The sequence below is a fragment of the Corvus moneduloides genome, chromosome 6, assembly GCF_009650955.1.
Source record: "Corvus moneduloides isolate bCorMon1 chromosome 6, bCorMon1.pri, whole genome shotgun sequence".
Taxonomy (NCBI): domain Eukaryota; kingdom Metazoa; phylum Chordata; class Aves; order Passeriformes; family Corvidae; genus Corvus; species Corvus moneduloides.
The window spans coordinates 56,811,746-56,830,964 of NC_045481.1; the positions used below are offsets into that span (position 1 = coordinate 56,811,746).

At 36.7% G+C, this 19,219-nt stretch overlaps 1 protein-coding gene across 1 annotated transcript in view; it reads right to left on the reverse strand.

Annotated features, from left to right (window-relative positions):
- The window catches only part of ELP4 (elongator acetyltransferase complex subunit 4), a 136,647-nt gene that overhangs the window by 112,164 nt on the left and 5,264 nt on the right, over positions 1–19,219 (reverse strand). Inside the window, exons 2-3 of the mRNA XM_032113188.1 lie at positions 18,906–18,941; positions 9,821–9,942 (exon numbers count right to left, since the gene is read on the reverse strand). Coding sequence (XP_031969079.1) covers positions 9,821–9,942; positions 18,906–18,941 — 158 coding nt within the window. The remainder of the gene's footprint in view (positions 1–9,820; positions 9,943–18,905; positions 18,942–19,219) is intronic.

The window sequence follows — 19,219 nt, forward strand, 5'->3', positions numbered from 1 at the left end:
GTGCCTGCCAGAGATCACGAAATCCTGCTTAAACACTTCATCAAACTCCCTGGGCTTGCCCCTGTTTCAGACACTACTGATACAGGAATTTGCTACCTCACCCTGCTTTAACATCACTAGGCAGCTATCACTTCATCTGCAAAGCCAAAATCCAGGAAATGGCATATTGTACAATTCTCCTTCCTGGAGGTAAAGAGGAAAACAGCAGCAATGTTTCTTAAAGCTATTTAATATTGTTCTCCCCTACACTCACTGCAAATGACTAACATCTGTGCTGCTGGTTCATTGTTGTTACATAGTAATTGGGAAAGTCAAATTTGAGACAGGGACATTAACTACACAAATTTGTTTATTTTACACATAAAATGCATTTTATGCTGAAAAAAGAACAGAGGTCAAGACAATAAGGGTGAGAGGTTCTCCAAGTATTACTGATAAAGTACAAGCTGCTTAAATAACCTCATGTAACACTGAGAAAAAGTTCCTGCCTTCCAGTCAGAGAACAAAACCTTCTTAATGGCACACTGTGGCAGGGAGACACTACAAATCCCAGCTGTTGACACTCAAGAAACTCAGTCCAAAACAATCACAGACAGACATACTATCAGTGCAACACAATTAGGCACTGTGGTGTGTCTTAACTGCTGCTAAGCATGAAGCAGATTAAGAGATCAAGGAAAAATGGTTTCACCTGAAGCTGATAAAAGATTTTGGCTGCTGGAGATGAAAATCCATCTAAGTATCCATCTGAAACAGCCTTTTTCTTTTGCCAATACAGCTTACTTTTAATTTCTGACACAATAAAGAGTTTTTATTTTGACGTAGTAAAAAACTTCTGACATTAGAAAATGATTTAAACATGACTAAATTCACACAAAGCACCCCGAGAAAGCCATGCCTCCGTACCCAGCAGTGAGCACATGCATCAGCTTAGGCCTGGTTTCTGCTGTCTCGTGCCTTGCTGCCCCACAGAAAGGACCAGGAGCACTTGAGGAACTCTCATACCAAGAACAACTCTTACATCCTAAGCTGCTTTTCCAAAATGCCTTTACCTACTAACTACCATGCTTAGCTGAAGAACGTTTCTTAGAGGTACCACGTTCTTGTCCCTGTGCAAGAAGCAAGGGACACTGAGACTTAAGACATTTTTGAGGCTACCACATCTCACAGCCATGCAATTTTCTATGCCAACAAGCACTCTGTTCTAAAGCAAACAGATCCTGGATCACACTCTTCAATGTGGTGATTGTGAACTACATGGCCTCTGAGGAGGCTTTGACCATAATAAGCTGCAGTCTGGAGAAGGTGCTTTGCCTTTGGAGCCAACTGATATTTTGAAGACCAACTGCCTAAGCTCAACCCATTTTATTAACTTGGTTAAATATATTCCAAGATGTACTTAACCACAAATAGGGAAAAAGAAAATTCCAATCCTATTCAAGGTCAGAGTGTATCCGTAATTTGAACATATTTTATATAAAGAATAATAAACAGAGCTAATAAAGATTGTTTACCTCCAGATTTGCATCCCAACTTTATTGCTATTATCCCAGCTTTGGATATCCTCAATTCCATTTACACCAAATTGCATGCAAGAGAGGCAGAACGTGCAGGGGCTGTTTGAAGGTATGCCTGTGCTCACTAGAAGCCAACATGCCCTCATCAGCCTGCCTGTGGACTCAACAGAATACCTAGATGATCACTGGTTTTCCTTAGGAGTTACTGATTCATGTCTCAGTCCATAATCTAAAAAAAAATTTTAAACTAGAACTGTGTATAAACACATATGGAAAGGGAGAGAGCTTAAAATTGGGGAGTAGACTTGGGACTGGGGAGAATTACAGACATAGAAAGGTTATATAAACTTGCTTTACAGGCAATACTGAAAAGATCCACACATTTCTTCTTTTCTTCATATCCTCTTTTATTCTTCACAATAACTAGAATTGGAATAAAAGGCCTTTCCCTCTTCTGACACTGATAATTAAATGCTATTCTTTGTTTCAAGAAAGGAGCTGTTTCCAAACCTGACTATGCCTGAGTGATACAGAGCACCTCAGTGAGAGAAAAGTCTCCAGTTGTCATTACACAGGTATATTCTCAAAAATAAAGGCTGGATGGTTGGATCTATACTTCACAACTCTTCAGCATGATGAAAACCAAAGAATTACATAATTTATGACTCAATAAATTTATGTTCTTAGAATCAAAATCAGAATTTCAGAAGAACAAAGTATTACTGAAATATGTAGAATTCACTTCCAAAATTTCAACCAGAATTTGGAAATAAAAGTGTTATTTAAACAATGGACTAAGAAAAGGAGAGCTGGGTTATCAGCCCATAATACCTCTATTTAATCTATTTTTGCTGAAAAATATCTCAGCTCCCACATCATATAGCTTTGAAAAGCTTTGGGACTGACAATTTTGTGGCATCAGTGTGTCAACTTCTGAGAACTGTTACATTCTCCCAGGCTAAAAAAAGACAAATCTTTCATAAGGTATATAAAAAAAACAAAGCATGTAGCAGTGCATTAGTTAAAATAAAAAACCCCCCATACAGCATTTCTTGGGGTCAACTAAAATACAAGTCTTTGCTATGCAGCACAAACACACAAAAAGGGAGACAACTGCTAAAGTTACTAAGGGCAGTTTGGCTGGAGAGAAGGAAGCTTGTTGCTGTTTGAAAATTTAAAAAAACAAAAGTTTGGGAGGAAAAAAATGGTTTTCTACAGTGGCTATAGTAAATGTCAATGCAATTAAAATAATTTCGTTTCCTGCAAACCAAGCTATGAAGGTTTTACTGCAAAGATGGAATAATTTATTTCAGTAATAAACCTTTTATCTTTGCAATAAACCAGTGGATGACCTGTATCTGCCAGCAATCCAGGTCCTTCTGTGTTTGCTGCCACATTACTTTGCCTGCCTTGTTTTGGCAGATGCACGAAGCAAAATCAGATTCTAACAGTTTGACCTCTCTCACTTCTTATGTTCTCTAGGGGATAATAAAATCCAAGATACAATCCCACAGCAGTTAATGAAGCTTAACCTCACACCCTCTTAATTACCAATGCATTACACCAACTATAGGCATCATACTCCTCTCTAAGCTATTTTACAATTCTAAAGAAGTACTACTGTGCTATTATTTAGCAACATAATCCAAGCTGTATGTGAAATCCCTCTTATATAAAATCCTTTGATCCTTATGGGTTTCAATAACTGTATAATTAATAGTCCTTAAGAATTTAAAACATTATCTATTTACGTATCAATAAATATGTTGTTCACATGATTTTATGCAACTATTTTGAATTGTGGTTATTAACACAAGTATGACAAAAAACATGAGATAAAAAAATACTAAAAGGAACACAATTCACTGTTGATCTGTAACTGCAACAATATTTAAATAGCTTGAAGTCACATAAATTTAAGGCTTTTTTTCATTATGTTAATTTTTAGTGTTTAAAGGACACCAGATGGTAATTCAGGAAGGGCAAATATTTTCTTTTCAACAATGTATTATATAAAAGTCAGTTTAAAGAGCCCTACTCCCAAAAGGGGGGAGGATTCTATTTTGATTGTAAATACATCTGATACAAGGTGTATTGTTAAAGAACATAAACAAATGGATACAGATTTTTTCCTCTTTCAGCAGCCCTTCTACAACAACCTATTTTCATATCCAGGTAAGGCTGGTCTATGGAAATTTTTCTTTGACATTCAGAAAGACCTAATGGATGTCAGCCCATGTGTGAAGAGAAACAAGAAGCAATATTCCTCTATTTTAGGAAATAAGAAAAGTTACTTGCAAGGGTATTTTTTTAACCCATGAGAATATATTCTATACTTCATATACACAGACGTAAACCCTACAGCCAAGTCACAGAACTCTTTTGATGTAACTCCCTTGCACTATGGCTGCATTTCACAACATTTAAACCCAGGAATGCCTATCAGACATTAGATGATTTTTTAAAAAATTTCATCTTTTTCTGAATCAGTTCATGAATACTTAAGTATGTGAAAGGTAAATATAGCAGAGAATGAGAAAGAGAACGAGAAAGTAAAATTACATGAAGGAACTGAGTGCCCTTGTCCCAAACTCTGTAAACTCTGCTGCAGTATAATGCACTAGCCTAAGCCTAAACAGTTATTCATGAATAACAGCATTATTCATGAAACCTTCAGAGATGAGCACTGCAAGCAACAGTTCATTAATTGAACAAACCAACTCTACAGTTACCAACTAGTTTGTTAAACAGATATTTGTGGACATTGAAACCTAAGCATTTAGGTTTTATCACTTTTATGATACATTTACCAGGCTAAATAAGATGTGTGCTTGAAAGACCTATAATTTCAGAACTAAGATGATGAAAGAAAATTTCCTAAGGAATTGACAAGGATTGGTAGATAAGAAATCAGAAATTTAAGCCAAACATTTATTTTCTCTGGTTCTAGAAAATCTTTTTATTAGATTTGTCTGAACTTCTGACAAAGATGAAGCTTTATGCTTTAGAGTTTCCAGAGAGGGTACTGCTTAAAAAGATGTAATTCTTTTTAAACAGAAGAAATTCTTTTTTCAAGTGTCTCTTTTGCACCTCTACAACTTCTGTGTCAAGATTGCAACACAGTTCATAATGAAGAAAATTGCACATTACAATATAATTAAATAATTAAATATTTGCATTTTAACAATGAAAAATGTAAAACAGATTAGCAAACATGCAAGCAAGAAAAGTAAACAGGTGAGCAAGAGCTACACAATATGGAAATTAAATTTTTCAACTCAGCTGCCAGGCTTAGCCTCAACCCTAGTCTTTGTGCTACCCCAAGACTTCAGAAAGAGAGGTAGGTGGTAGGAAAGTTCACTTCTGCTGTAACTGTAATTGGATTTCTGTGTATTAAGTGATACCATTTAACAGCATGCAGCAGCTGAATCACTGCAGCAAGTTCATGCATTTTGAAAATACGATTAGAAAAAAAGAATAGGAATGTAGCCCTATTTGCACATATCTTTTTACCTTTCAAGGTATTATGCTTTCAATGTATGAGCATCTAAAAATGTCAGATGACTGAAAAAACACCTCTAGCATTGATCCATAGCTTCTTTCTCAATACCAGATAGCAAAGAGACAGCAAATAATTAAAATAGCACTCTTTGAAAATAGACAGCCCTGGCCACCAGCGTGATCATTTCTTTCAGGTTTGCATTTTTCCTTTTGACAAAACAATGGCTTAGAATCGTATCTATGAGGGAAAATACAAGCATCATGGCTGAATGTACTTTGCTGAAATAAAGAAAGTCTGTGTAGACAGCTATGTTTTCTTTCAAGGCATTGTTTGCACACACAATAATACAGCAGCTCGGTGCTTTTTTATTGTTGTTGTTTTTTTTTAACAAATAATAATAAAATAAAATCTAAATAATAAAATAAAATGGAAATAATAAAAGTACATTTTGCAAGGTTTTTCCTGCATTCACCTTTTCAGCAGGAAAAGAGTAAATGTACACTTTCTGCTCTTCACGTCTGCCCAGTTTGTTGAAGGCAGAATTCTTTTAGTCTTTTCCAAATTACATACTTAACCAAAATGCTTCTTAAAATATACCTTAACTTTTGCTTTAGAGATCTTTTCAGCTTAGTAGGAACTTTTAAAAAACCTGTCCCTGGAGGGTTTTTTTATTATGTTTTTTTTTGTTGTTTTTTTCCTAAATAAGCCATTACACTTGCCCACATGCCCCTCCCTGCTTCATCACCGTGGGAGCTACATCTTCTCCTTTCACTGTGACACCCTTTATCCTCTCTTTTTGTAAGAGAACCTCCAAAAGGCAATCTCAGCTGAGTGCAGAAGTATCCTCTAATAAAATTCCCACTTGAAAACAGAAATTTCATTGAAAGGCAATAATCAAACAAGGCATTCAACCTTTCCACAGGAGATGAAAAGACAGTTCTAGAAAGCAGTTCTGGACCTCCCACTCTTCCACCTCAGGCTTCCAGGTACCAAATGGAATACACTGATACAGCACTGGCCAGGGTCCCACAGGTTTAACGCAGTGCTACAGGGGATGCTGGTTTCTGTTTCCCAGCACTTACAATGACCTGTAAGCCCTCCTTGCAAGACAAATCAGAGAATTGCAGAATGTTTTGTGTTGGAAGGGACCTTAGGCAGGGACACCTTCCAGAGGACCAGGTTGATCAGAGCCCCATCCACCCTGGCCCTGAACACTTCCAGGGATGGGGCAGCCACAGCATCTCTGGGCAACCTGTGCCAGGGCCTCATCAACCTCATGGTAAGAATTTCTTTCCAATATCTAATTTAAACCTGACTTCTGTCAGTTTAAAGCCATTTCCCCTTGCCCTATCACTACATGCCCTTATAAAAAGTCCCTCTCCAGCTCTCTTGTAGCACCTTTAGGAACCGGAAAGTTGCTGGAAGCTCCCTCCAGAGTCTTCTTTTCTCCAGGCTGAACAACCCCAATTCTCAGCCTGTCGTCACAGGAGAGGTGCTCCAGCCCTCTGAGCATCTTCGTGGCCTCCTCTGGACTTGCTCCAACAGGTCCATGTCCTTATATTTGGGTGCCCCAGAGCTGGGTGCAGTGCTCCAGGTGGGATCTCACCAGAGTGAGCAGAGGGGCAGGATCCCCTCCCTTGACCTGCTGCCCATGGTGCTCTGGATGCAGCCCAGGGTACATTTGGCTTTCTGGGCTGTGAGTGCACATTCCAGGTCCTGTTGAGCTTCTGGTCAACCACCACCCCCAAGTGCTTCTCCTCAGGGCTGTTCTCAATCCGTTCTCTGCCCAGCCTGTGTTTGTGCTGGGGATTGCCCCAGCCCAGGTGCAGGACCTTGCTCTTGGCCCTGCTGAACTCCACGAGGTTCTCCCGAGCCTCTCCAGCCTGTCAGTGTCCCTCTGGATGGCATCCCTTCCCTCCAGCATGCCAACTGCAGCACACAGCTTGGTGTTGTCAGTAAACCTGCTGAGGGTGCCTTCCATCCCACTTTGCACAGGCTCCACAGGAAAAGCAACTTAACAGAGCAATCTTAATTGTCAAGGTAAGCTATAAATAATCCATTTTTTCTCATTAAAACTTGTGAAAATCAGTTCCCCCCTCCACCCATCCCAAATAAATAATCAGGAATAAAGATAAAGAAATTCTTTTCTAGGCAGTTCAGGAGTTGTAGAATTTTAATGCCAGATCTGAAGTAATTTTAGTATTGAATAAATTTTCCATTTACCAATGCAAGCAGTTTTATTTTATGATCAGTCACAGAAGTTACCATATAATTTCTTATATTATATAGTATTCCCAGTATTTATGCCCTTATAGTAAAAAGTTGCCTTTTTCTTGAAGACTACAGTGAACAGAAATGCTCTCAAATGTTTAAAATACTTTCTAAAAACCAGCATGTATATAGTTCTGTAGGTTTTACCAGAGGTGTATAATTTTTCAGCATTACGTCTTAATGCCAGTTTCCTGAAGGAGCTTTGACTACAAAAGGCATGAATATATTTTCAAAGGATGATGGATAAATTGGTGGGTGGTAATATAATATATCTTAGGCAGCTGATCAGGGCTTTTTATCCTCTGCCTGTCTTTTAGTTATACACAATTTCAAGATAATTATGGTCTATAAGAATGTCTTTTCCCCTTCCTACTACCAGCAATATTTGTCTTGGTTACAGGTTCAAGAAACTTCCAATCACATCACAAAATTGGAATAGGGCAATTATGGCATCTCGGCAGAGAACCGAACATGTAAATAGACTGACCACACAATATGGACATTTAATATGGATACAATATGGACAGTTAATGAACTGCCTTTATGAAATACACCAGCTAATTAGACACTAGCTATGGAATATATTGAATCCGTACTTGAATTTCACAAAATAAAACCCAAGCATAACATGTAATTCAGGTTGATATGTAACATGTCTGTGTTACCTTTCCACTAAAGAATACAGTCCAATCAGACACTGAAGATAAATTAATTACTAATCTCATTAAATAAAATGCCATGTTATTCAATGCTCAGATATGCTATATTAAAATCCCAACTCACTGGAGTCATCCAAATCCCAAGCAGCTCATTTTTATGACAGGAGAGGTCTCTTGAAGTGCCTGAAGGTGAGGGTTACTTCACTGACACAATACAAATCAGAGAAATTAACTCTACTGCGCCTTGTCTGCTAACAAAGAAAGTGTTGAATAGTCAAGGTTAGAATAAATAGCACAGACAAGAATATTGTAGGATACACAAAGACACAAAGGGAGGAAGAAATCAAAACAAGATTATGTTTTCCTTGCCCTTCCTGCAGCAATATTGTCCCTCCATTTATGGTGTCTTACAGTAGCACCACTATGGAGTTACAGCAGAGGAATGCAGTATTCCTGCCTAGTGTCTACCCCTGAAAATTAAGAAGGAAAAGTTATTCCATATCAGACAATAGAGATGGATAAGGCACACCAAACTAACTGAGCCCAAGCTCAAAGTGGTGCAAGATGTATATAACAATGTCTGTTCATTATCACATAAAGGCATAAAGGAGCCAGAAAAAATATGACAGGCTATGAACAAAGGTGAACGAAAGAAAAATAGAATATACATTAGCTACTCCATTTTAAGAAAATTTAATGCAATGCAATAAAAATACTGATTTGGATAATTCAATCTCAATGAGAGAAACAACTGTAACAATCATGTTGTATCATCAGGGAGTCAATACTTGATTATCAGTTATTTAAAACCAATTAATTAAAAAATATAGCACATTCACACCTGAAAATCAAATTTGAACCTATTTGTTTAGCCTTTATTCTAAACCACAAGTGATAAAAAATTTCACCCTTAAATGAACTTTATTTAGGTTCAAGATCATTAAAAAATTGATTTTTCACAACCACAATAATTTGATTTCATTAAGAATATACGTTTTCCTGAATACTGAAGAGAATATTCAATAGGTAAGGCATGGAATTTACCATCCCTAGGAAGGAAAACAGAAGAGTAATCATTTTGTCCAGAAATAGTCTCTGAAGACACTTAAAGAAATAGCCAGACTTCACTTGATGCAGAAGTAATCAGTAAATTATATGTTACTTCTGATATTAGGAAAACGCAGCCTTAGAAAGACATAAAATATTTAATGAAATTTTCTAAGATTATCCTCACACTTCAGCATTTTTTGCACTGTTGATCAAGCATTTTCCCTTATATAATTTTCTCATAACAGAAACTATCAGTGTTTGATTGGGAGTCCACTGAAGTCTGAAGGGATCCTTTTTGTATGACCTGATCCAAAGTTGACCATGTTCCCTGGCACAAAAGAGTCAGAATGAAATGAGAGTGTAAAGGAAATCGTAAAGATGTTAAATGATGTTTTTATTTTCTACAGGAAACTACAATAAGTATCCGCACAAATTGTACACTGTTTCTACCACAACATACTTGAAGCAGCTTAACTACTCTTCCTCCTAGCAGGAGGAAATGGTAAGCAGTTTGGTTTACTGCAACCATTCCACTAAGCCAGCCAGGCTGTCTGCTTTTCATCCATAACCAAAATAAAGAATAAACAGGCTCCTGGCCTGACTTGGCATTGGGAGGATCTTACTCCACCGTCCATAGATGGGAGGTAAGGACCTGAACTTAATTCCCAAATCTGTATAGTGTAAATACTCCTGTACTTCCCACACATTCTTATGAATCACCAAGATTAATTCATTTGTTACTACACAGTATATGCACTTTAAAATGTAAGTTCATCAAGAGATTACAGCTTTACTTCTCAATGTAAACGGGTCTTTCTTACCTTCAAAATGTTGTCAGGATGCTCTCTGGCAGAAGCAATGAACAGGTCATGTCCACAGACAACTCCCTCTGCGAGAAAATACTTGAACAACAAATTGGAGTAAAGGCCATATTTATCCTCCTCTGTGAAAACAAGAACGGTTGGATTTTTTTTTTTGTTAGATAAACTGCCCACCTGTATGTTCACAACACTGTAAAAGGCCTCTTTGGGTCTATCTCTTGGAGCATATAATGTACAAGAGAGATCACAGGTAAAACAGGACTCCAAAACTTTAAAAATAATGCTTGATGATACTGTATTTCTAATTTTTCAAGCCAGAGGAATAGTTCTCAATCATGCATTCGATTCTAAGATATGGATGGGATACAGCAAGAATGCTATATTCCTTACAAGGCTTCCTGTAAGTATCAACTAAGGTGACTGAATTATGGATTAATGGAAAGGGGTTTGTTAATTTAGGAGAACTATGTTAATATTTACATTCTTAGTGCTTAAAACTTGCTTAAAATATTTGTTACCTAATGCTTTTCAAAATTCAGCCATATTTGGCATGCTAAACCTATACAGAGGTATCATTCAGTACAGAGACATTCTTATGTCTGCACTTCCAAAGTTGTGAAAACTACACAAACAGGCAAACCAAATAGATATATTGAAAAAAACCAAACAATTAGCAATGCTGTTTTTGAAACCCAATCAGAGCAAAATCAAAAATTCAAAAGACTCATGAATTTACAGTTTAAGAAGTGAGACAATACTTGTTAGCAGACACTGTGAACACTGGCCCACTGAAATGAAAATACAAATTCCAGCTGACTTCAGAAAGACCAGTATTTCCTTCAGCTTCCTCAATGCAAGTTAAGCGTCAGAAATTACCAAAATTACAAAGTCCTAATGAACTCATACAATTAAAACTTTGCGTAACTTCAAGCTATGGGAAGTGGATGTGTACATAACACATCTGAAACCAGCTCTGATGTTCTTTGTTTGTAGGGAATACCAACAATAGCAGTGTTAAAGCTTTTTATGGCTTTTTGGGAGAAAAGTAAATGTGCTACGTAAGGTTTCACTTTTTCATCTCTTAATCTGGCTTCTGGAAGACAACACACAGGGATGTTGAGGCAGAAAAACACACAGAGATTTCTTTACACAGAACTAACAAGTCTCAACCCATTCTTTGTGTGGCTTGGAAAATATTTCCTCCCTACACATATGAAATAGTAAAATTAAAAATAAAAAACCAGTAACAAGGAGAGAAAATAAAAAATTTGTCATTCATATCCAACTTGCAAAAGCATTAAAGAGGAAAATAAAAATACTGTAACTTTGACATGTACCAGAATCAAAATGAATCATTGAAGTGGAGTGAAGGAAAAAAGGAAAGAAGGAAAGGAAGTGTATCTCCATAAAGGAAAACAAAAATTAATAGCAATGGGGAAACTTAAGAAACAAATCACAGAAAAAGTATTGTTGCACTGCTACACTCCTATTATCTTGTACATGTACTGACACTTACAGTGCTTAGATTAACAAGAAATTCAAACCACAAGTATTCAAAACCACTAGAGAAAAACCAGTTCTCCAAGAGATACTGCCCGACCTCCGTGGGATATTAGGCAAAACAGAATTATTTCCCACTTTTAAAAATTTCACTTTTAAATTCAGTATTTGGGATACTAGAGTCACTAGAAGTTACTCTAAAGCAGTAGTTCAAAATAGAAAAAAATGCTTCATAACCCAATCACTAAGACAAGAAATTACATAAAACTGGATACCAAATAAGCCAAAGGGAATACAATAATCACAACACTATTACTACCAGAACTAGCCACTCTACAGTTTGTTGTAGAGTCTTAGGGTTTTAAGACCTTAGACTGTATTAACAGAACTCACCTTTGATACTGTTGACCTGCTTAGAAGGCCATACTAGCCTTCAATGTACTTGCAATAACACATTGTGGTTTGTTTTTTTAAGTAACTGTCTAGTGAAAAATATGGACAGTTCTGAATCATAAAAAGCACAGGACTGACAAAAGCTTACTGGTGACAGTACTGGGTTCCTTACCAAAATTTCATCAGGACAGATTTCCAAAAGAATTACAAACTGCAATTTACTTGAATGTTAAGAGCTCTTAATTAAATCTTAGATACAGTTTACTCTTGCATCCTTATAAAGCCACTAATAGTGTTACTGAAGAACCACCTTCCTACTAACTCAGCTCCCATACTGTGCTGAGACTAGGGATGTAGACCCACGTATGAGATTAGGGTGGAGACAAAACTTAATTAGATAAAACTGAAACACTACAGCTGCAGAAACCAAAGGTAGAACTGACACCATCTAAGGCTTTGAAGAAGTATTTCAGTCATATTTTGTAAATATAGTCTTTGGAGCCTGCTTAAAATAAAACTGCTACGCAGAGTAAGTCTCCCTTATTATAACTGGAGTCCAGAACACCAACAGTTCCTGCCCCCTCAAACATTGGCTGTCTCTAGTTACTCATGCTTTGGTTCTTACTGCATTATTCACAGTATATTGATTTCCATGTGCTAATCTCCATCTATGAAGCTCTCAATTTAAGAACCAAAGACCTCTAGAAATCAAAGTGACAGCATGAGATCTACTTTTATTTTTTCAAATTGTCTGAGCTACCTGAAAGAAGCCACCAAGGCTCCCCTGTAATCACATCACTGCAGCAGATGTCACTGGAGGGAGACAATTTTGTTAGATCTCCCTCCTTTTGAACAAAAGAGGAAAAGGAACACTCATCAGGTACTCTGGAAGGATCCTCAGCTGTAACATTTACATCATCCTTGGTGAATGAAAAATCTTGCTTTCTTAATTTTTATCTAGAGGTTAAAGTTCACCTTCTTCACCATCTGAGACACAGAAACACTGAGTTGATATATACTTGACTGGCATTTAATGGAATATAAGAAAAGATCTCATTTAGTCCAAGTGTTTCATGGCTTGTGTCTGTGTGTACAACTACATAGACAGTCTTTCTGGATCATCATTTTTGATACTAATTATTCCTTAGAAAGTAAAGAGCATACTCAATTTTTTGTGCCAAACATAACACAGAAATTCCATAAACCATGGATAAATATAAGAAATCATACTATGTGTTGGTGATTATTTAACTAAGCTAAGAAGAAATAGGGCTGTAATAGTTAAGAAGAGTTTTTCTCAAATTTTATTTCAAATGCTGAAATGTTAAAACATACTGTAGAAATAAAGCAATGAAGAACAGAGATATAAACCTTTTAACTGACTTATCAAAGATTAGAATTAATTTTGTTGACTCATTGATTTATTTGTAATATAACAGGGCTAGAGAGGTTCTTACACTGCCATTCCACAACATGGAAAGTTCAAGTTAGCAAATTAAAAACACATTCAGTGTAAGGACACATCACTTTAGCATTAGCCTTTCCTTTCTTCTTACATTGATTTTCATAAGAGTAAACTTACAGTAAAAAAAGTAAATTAAGTATTGGAGAGTGATCTAAATATAAACCACCTCATAGTCTCCTACAGTACTCCAAGGATTAGATGTGTCTCAGAAAGCCTTTACAAACAGCGTATCTGGAATTGTTAAAGTCAATGCATCTGTAAGAATCCCTCAGCTCTTCAATTTGTCGGATAGAGGATGCTTTTTATTGATTCATTTCTAGGTCACTAAACTTTTGTGGTATTCAAAAGATCTAAAGTGCATCCATATGGGGCTTTTCTGATAGCATCCATTGTACCCTGGCTTCAATAGTAACGTTACTATTCAAAACCAAAGGAGTACAGCTTTCTTCTTGTAAATAAACAAACAAATCATTTAGCACAGGTACTTCAGTAGCTCACTGATGACTTTCATAGAATCCCAGAATGAAATACTTTTCTAATAATGCTTGGAGTTAGCATTTGAATGGCTAGGATAAATTTTCAACTGTTATCTTTCCAAACTCCACCACATCCAAAAGAACTACCTTCACTCAGTACATGTAGGAACTAACACTTCCGATCATTTTAGTCAGCCCAATACTTAAGACAATCCTGGCCCAAATCTTTAGTCTCAGCCTCCACACTAAAGAGGTGCCCCGACAGCAGCCCTCATTGTGAACTTCACTTCCAGCTACTAAGGCACATAAACAAATAAGACTCTTGCAGCTGCAGCCTCTTTTCTGGGTCCAGTCACTGCAAGTCACACAGCACTGTGCAGCTTTCTCCAATTCTTCTGGAACAAAGAGTGTTCTACAGCTAAGTAGCAGGTGAGTAACTAGTGAAGCGTGAAACTATACAAGGAAAAGAGTTTATTTACCTAGAAGTTATACATATTGTCTCCAGAACAAAACCTCTTCTGATCCTACAGATAAGGACATAAATAAAATAGTCTATTGTGATGGCTCTCCATTGGTCTCTTTCCACAAGAGCGTGCTTTCATGGCTGAAACAGTCATGGAGAAAGAGCAGTATTGTCAGCATGAGTGCAATGAATTCCAACATATAACCTTGCTGAATACTAAGGATAAAGACCAATTCCTATTTATGGGTCTTTTCACCACTGCACTGTATAGGCTACTAAATACATAAGAGACGTTCTCGACACCTTTGTGCACGGACTGTCTGTAGCTACTACTCAAAGAAATCCATGGGCCATAGAATTAGGTACAAAATCTGAAGGCTTTTATCTAGGGCACAGAAAACAAAAGAGAGCAGATATGTATGAGGCACTGTAAAAATATAATTTATTTAAAAATTAAGGACACAAATCTAATTATAGAAATTTATATGTAACCATGTGACCTTAAGAAAGAACTGCCTCTGCACAGAGGCATTCATGTTCCAAGAGATGGATGCAGAATAAGCACTAGAACTGGAAGAGGAATAAAATGCCAGGAACACAATCCACCATAGAGTAACAAATAGCGTATCTATAAACACAGTACTTATAATACCTGACTTTCAAACATCAGTATATTAAACAGCATGAAGGTCTTTGAAAAACTCCAGTGGTCATTTGTAGTAAAATTGCTTAAAATTATGAGAGCCATAAGAGGAAAGAATAAGCCTGCAACAATGTAATGTACCGATGACTTTTTTTTTTCTCTGCACAAAGTCTAGACAGGTTGCCCTAAAGCTGCCAAAAGCCTGTCATAGCCTATCAGTATTGATAATTTTTTTCCCAGATAGATAGTTCTGCATTGTGGTCCTGTGACCTAAGGTGTGTCTTTCTCTAGCTATGAAACATTTCTCTAAATTGCTGCAGGTTATAAAATGAGATTATTTTAATAATCTGAAATTCCATTTAAAAGATACTTTTCTAATGTCCACATTTACTAAGCTTGAGGGGATATACTTTGTGTCACTTGCATTTAATTAGCACATGCCAAACCAGTTGTCAAACATACAAGTTACAATATTTGGCATTTGGCCATACTTCAGGAAGGTGAATTCTGCTAACTAGTATTTTGTAGAATTATATTTAGCAAATCACTGTTTTGTACCTCTCTTGAGATTATCTTTTTCAGCTTTAAAAAGATGATAAATTCAGTTATATTGACAAGTGAAGAGAGCTCTTACCAGTCAGGTTAAATTGCATGTCCAACAAAAATAATAGTAGCTAATTAAAGTAGCTGAAACTGCTTTAAGGCTTAGAATGTGCAAGTATAGACCGGTTTTTCACCAGACAACTTTTAACATTTAATAACTGACCTCAGCTACCAACCAAAACTCTCCTACTGATAATCTTTAAAACATTTAGCTGTCAGTGACCTTGTCAAAACTGGGGCTTTTAAAGGTAAGTAAGAATAGGTTCTTACAGGGTGCCCAGGACACATCTATCAAGGGTGCTGTAGCTCACTATGCAGAATGTGCTATATAAACAAGGCTTACACTTAAAAACAAAATAACATGCTCCTGGAAACTCTTCCTGGGCTGGCAAAACACACATACAACAGTTTGAACTACATTGGAGAGAAGGGGCGAAGGTGTGTGCTGATTCTCCGTGTTTGTTTTGGAAACGGAGACTCTTCTGGAAAGCTGATCTTCTGCAGGAGGTTCAGATGAAAGCACGAGTGGTCTCACATTCCTACTGAACAAGCTGCTTTGATGGTGCTCCACATCAGAACGCTTCTTATAAACCCACTACTGTAACCATTTTTTAAAACTAAATTACTAGTTAAAATCGTAATTCTTGTTAGATGAACAAACCCCAGGAAGTTTCAAGCTGCTCTGGCAGGTAGGATCCTGCATGAGAATACCATGTGCTTCAACTCTCTAATTTTCATATAATTAAAACACTGTCAAAAAAATATACTGTAGAATTAAGTTCAACTGAAAATCACAATGCTCTTTATTATGAATTGAGTTTCAAGAACTTGTACACTTATATTTCAAACAATATTTTACAGTCTTATCAAGTAACCAGCGCCATCACTACATCTTCAGAACACAACAGCTAAAATAAATATTTTAATACCCTGAATCTACTATTATTTGGTTAAATTAACCAAGATAATGTGTCAAATAATGAAGATGAGCATTTAATTTGCAAAGGGAGCTAAGCTAAAAGTAATGCAATTTATTCTTGCCTTAGAGAATGTTGAAGGAAGGGGGAAGAATTTAACCTTTTTATAGCACTAGGAGTACAACGCAGAAAGATCTTCCTAGGAGGTTTATCACTGACAGCTTCAATCCTGATAATATTAAGCTTGCCTAGACTAATCTCATGACAGAATTTCTTGGTATGCTGACAGGATATTCTAACAATGCCATTACAATGCTACCTGCACCAACTTTAAAAATTAGTCTCAAAATTTTTAGACTAATGAGTCATGAATAAATATAGTTCCTGCTTTAAGACTTTTTGTATATAATTATATGTTTCAAAATAACATATGGTAAGTCTCATTTGGGAAAAAAAACTAGTTTTCAGATCTAAAAGAGACATTCTCATTTGGGTTTCTGTCAAGCTAAGTTTCATATCAGATCACAAATACACAATCAGCATAGGGGATAAGCAAATTAAAACCTACCACTGAATATGGCCAGATATGTACTCAGAGGAAACAAAATTCAGGTAAAAATCCTTCCAGGAAAAATCTTCCGTCAAGCCATCAGGATCCACAGAACTGTTTTTCACATCCACAACACCCTGTGGTGAAATATTCCACCACTTCTTTCATTTCATGACAATTTTCCTGCTAGTAGGTTCATTGGATGCCACCAAGTGTGTCTACTGGAAGGGGCAGTGAATATTGTAATGGGGAGACAAAATTAATCTAGTCTCACAATCTCTGATTTATGTAAAATATAATCGGTTCTAACTTTTTTTTTCTTCTTCCTTTATCATGGCAAGATTGCAGCTCTTCTCAAACTGAAAGTGGTTGGAATTAGGTAATGTCAGTTATTTTTCCTGGCAAGCAACTATTCAAATTAATCTGCACCACACCATACACTAATTTATATACTTTATGTAAAAATCAACATTTTCTAAAATTCAGTCACACATCAATAACTGTCTCTAATGGATAAAATGCAGAAAAAACCCCTAGCCTTAAAATAACAACAAGTCATAGTGAGAGCAATTATCTTGCTCAGGGGCAAAGCTGTTTGGCTCTAGTGCAGGTTACATGGGCCCTATACCAACAGAGGAAAACAACTGGCATAATTCCAATAGTGGCTAAGAAAGATTTCAAGTAAGTTTTCCCAAATCTCACTGCTGTTCTTTAGTGTTAAGACCAATTTTTGAATTGTAACAATTCAAAATACGTAACCAAAATTCTGGATACAAATTCAGTCTCCCAAGCGATGGTTGTCTTTCCACAGGGAAAGTAAACACAGATAAAATATTAGGACCACAACGTTTTCATCCCTTTAAGAAAATGAATGAAAATTACTGATTAAATCTGTCTCAAAGCTGAAAAGCCACACTCTGAAGAGCTGCTATGGGTGCCTATTACTAGAGACATGACCTTTTTGCCTTTGCATAAATTTCATGCCAAGGAATTCTAAACAGTACTACTAGAAATACTTCCAAGTGACCAGGAGACTCAACTTCTTGGAAGTGAAGAGCCTACTTCAGAACATCAGGAGGGGTATAATGGGAAAGATTTTTCTCTCCCTTGTCCAGCCGAGTGATAGAGCAGCTTGATGGGCATCTGGTGTCTAGTCAAGGTCAATCCATCACAATCTTTGTTTTCTTTTGAGCCATAGCTCAAGGCCTGCCATCCAGTGTCTGCTCCAGCAGCACCCAAAACCAGAAGCTGTATTTTACAATCTTCCAGTTCTTTCTCTCCTTCAGTGTCCTCTACCTGTTCTCACAAACTCTAATGGTCCCAACACTTCACCAGCAAGCTCTTAAAACACTCTACAGACCTAATTTTGAAACCACCCAAATCATCCAGGCATGTGTCAGTCTGCTCTGTCCCTAGGCAAGGCTGAAATCTAGTCACTGTTCTCAATTATGAGAGTCAGGAGATTCCAGCGCTCCTTCTGGATGAAGATTAATACAAGAATTCTTCATTTTTTCTGCTGGTTTGGTGTCAACTCAATCAAACAGAGAGGAAAGCTGGGCACCTCAGCTGCAATGGAGACATGGTCCCCTCACCCACACCCTGACAGAAAGCAGGCTTCATCACCTTTCTCTCAGCTGATTCTAGCAGCCAAGAGATTACAAGATTCTGCATTGCACATCTTCCTCAGATAGCCAAACTTGTGATGATAAACAGTCTGAATCTAACAGCAGTTTACAAAATCTTAACTAGTTTGTGTATTTTGCTAATAAGTCCTGAAATGTGCTCAACTTGAATAATAATAAAACCTGAAATGTGCCCTGCCTTCAAACAGAATTCTGGGGTACTCTTTGTGGGTGCTCAAGCCTGTCTAAAATTAAGTTTTTGATTCACCTCCAGTAATTCTTGAGATAGACAATAGTCCATTCTGTAGGCTAGACAAAGTGAAGGAACCTGAGAGTTATACTTTCTTAAAATCTGACTCAAAAAACTGTGAAAAGAGAGGCTGTTTAATGAATACAATAAAGAGTGAAACGCTTCAGAATATGGCTTTAAATATCTATATATTCTATACTAACCAAGAAGAAGAAGGGTTCCAACAGCTACGCCTCCACCTGGAAACAAAACAAAATGAAGAACAAAGTAAGACTACATTTTAATACTATGTTAGAGAACAATTAACTTTTCTTAGTCTATAAGTCAAAGAAAGGTGATAACGGGGAATTTAAAAATATAAAAGTGAACAACATTTTAATTACCTTTGCAATACTTACTACAATTCTCTATTATGAAATAATTATACATTACATGTAATTATATACTGCACATTACAATTACTTTCACAATATACTGTACTATCATCCTTGTGGTAAAAAGATCCTGCAGAGCTCTA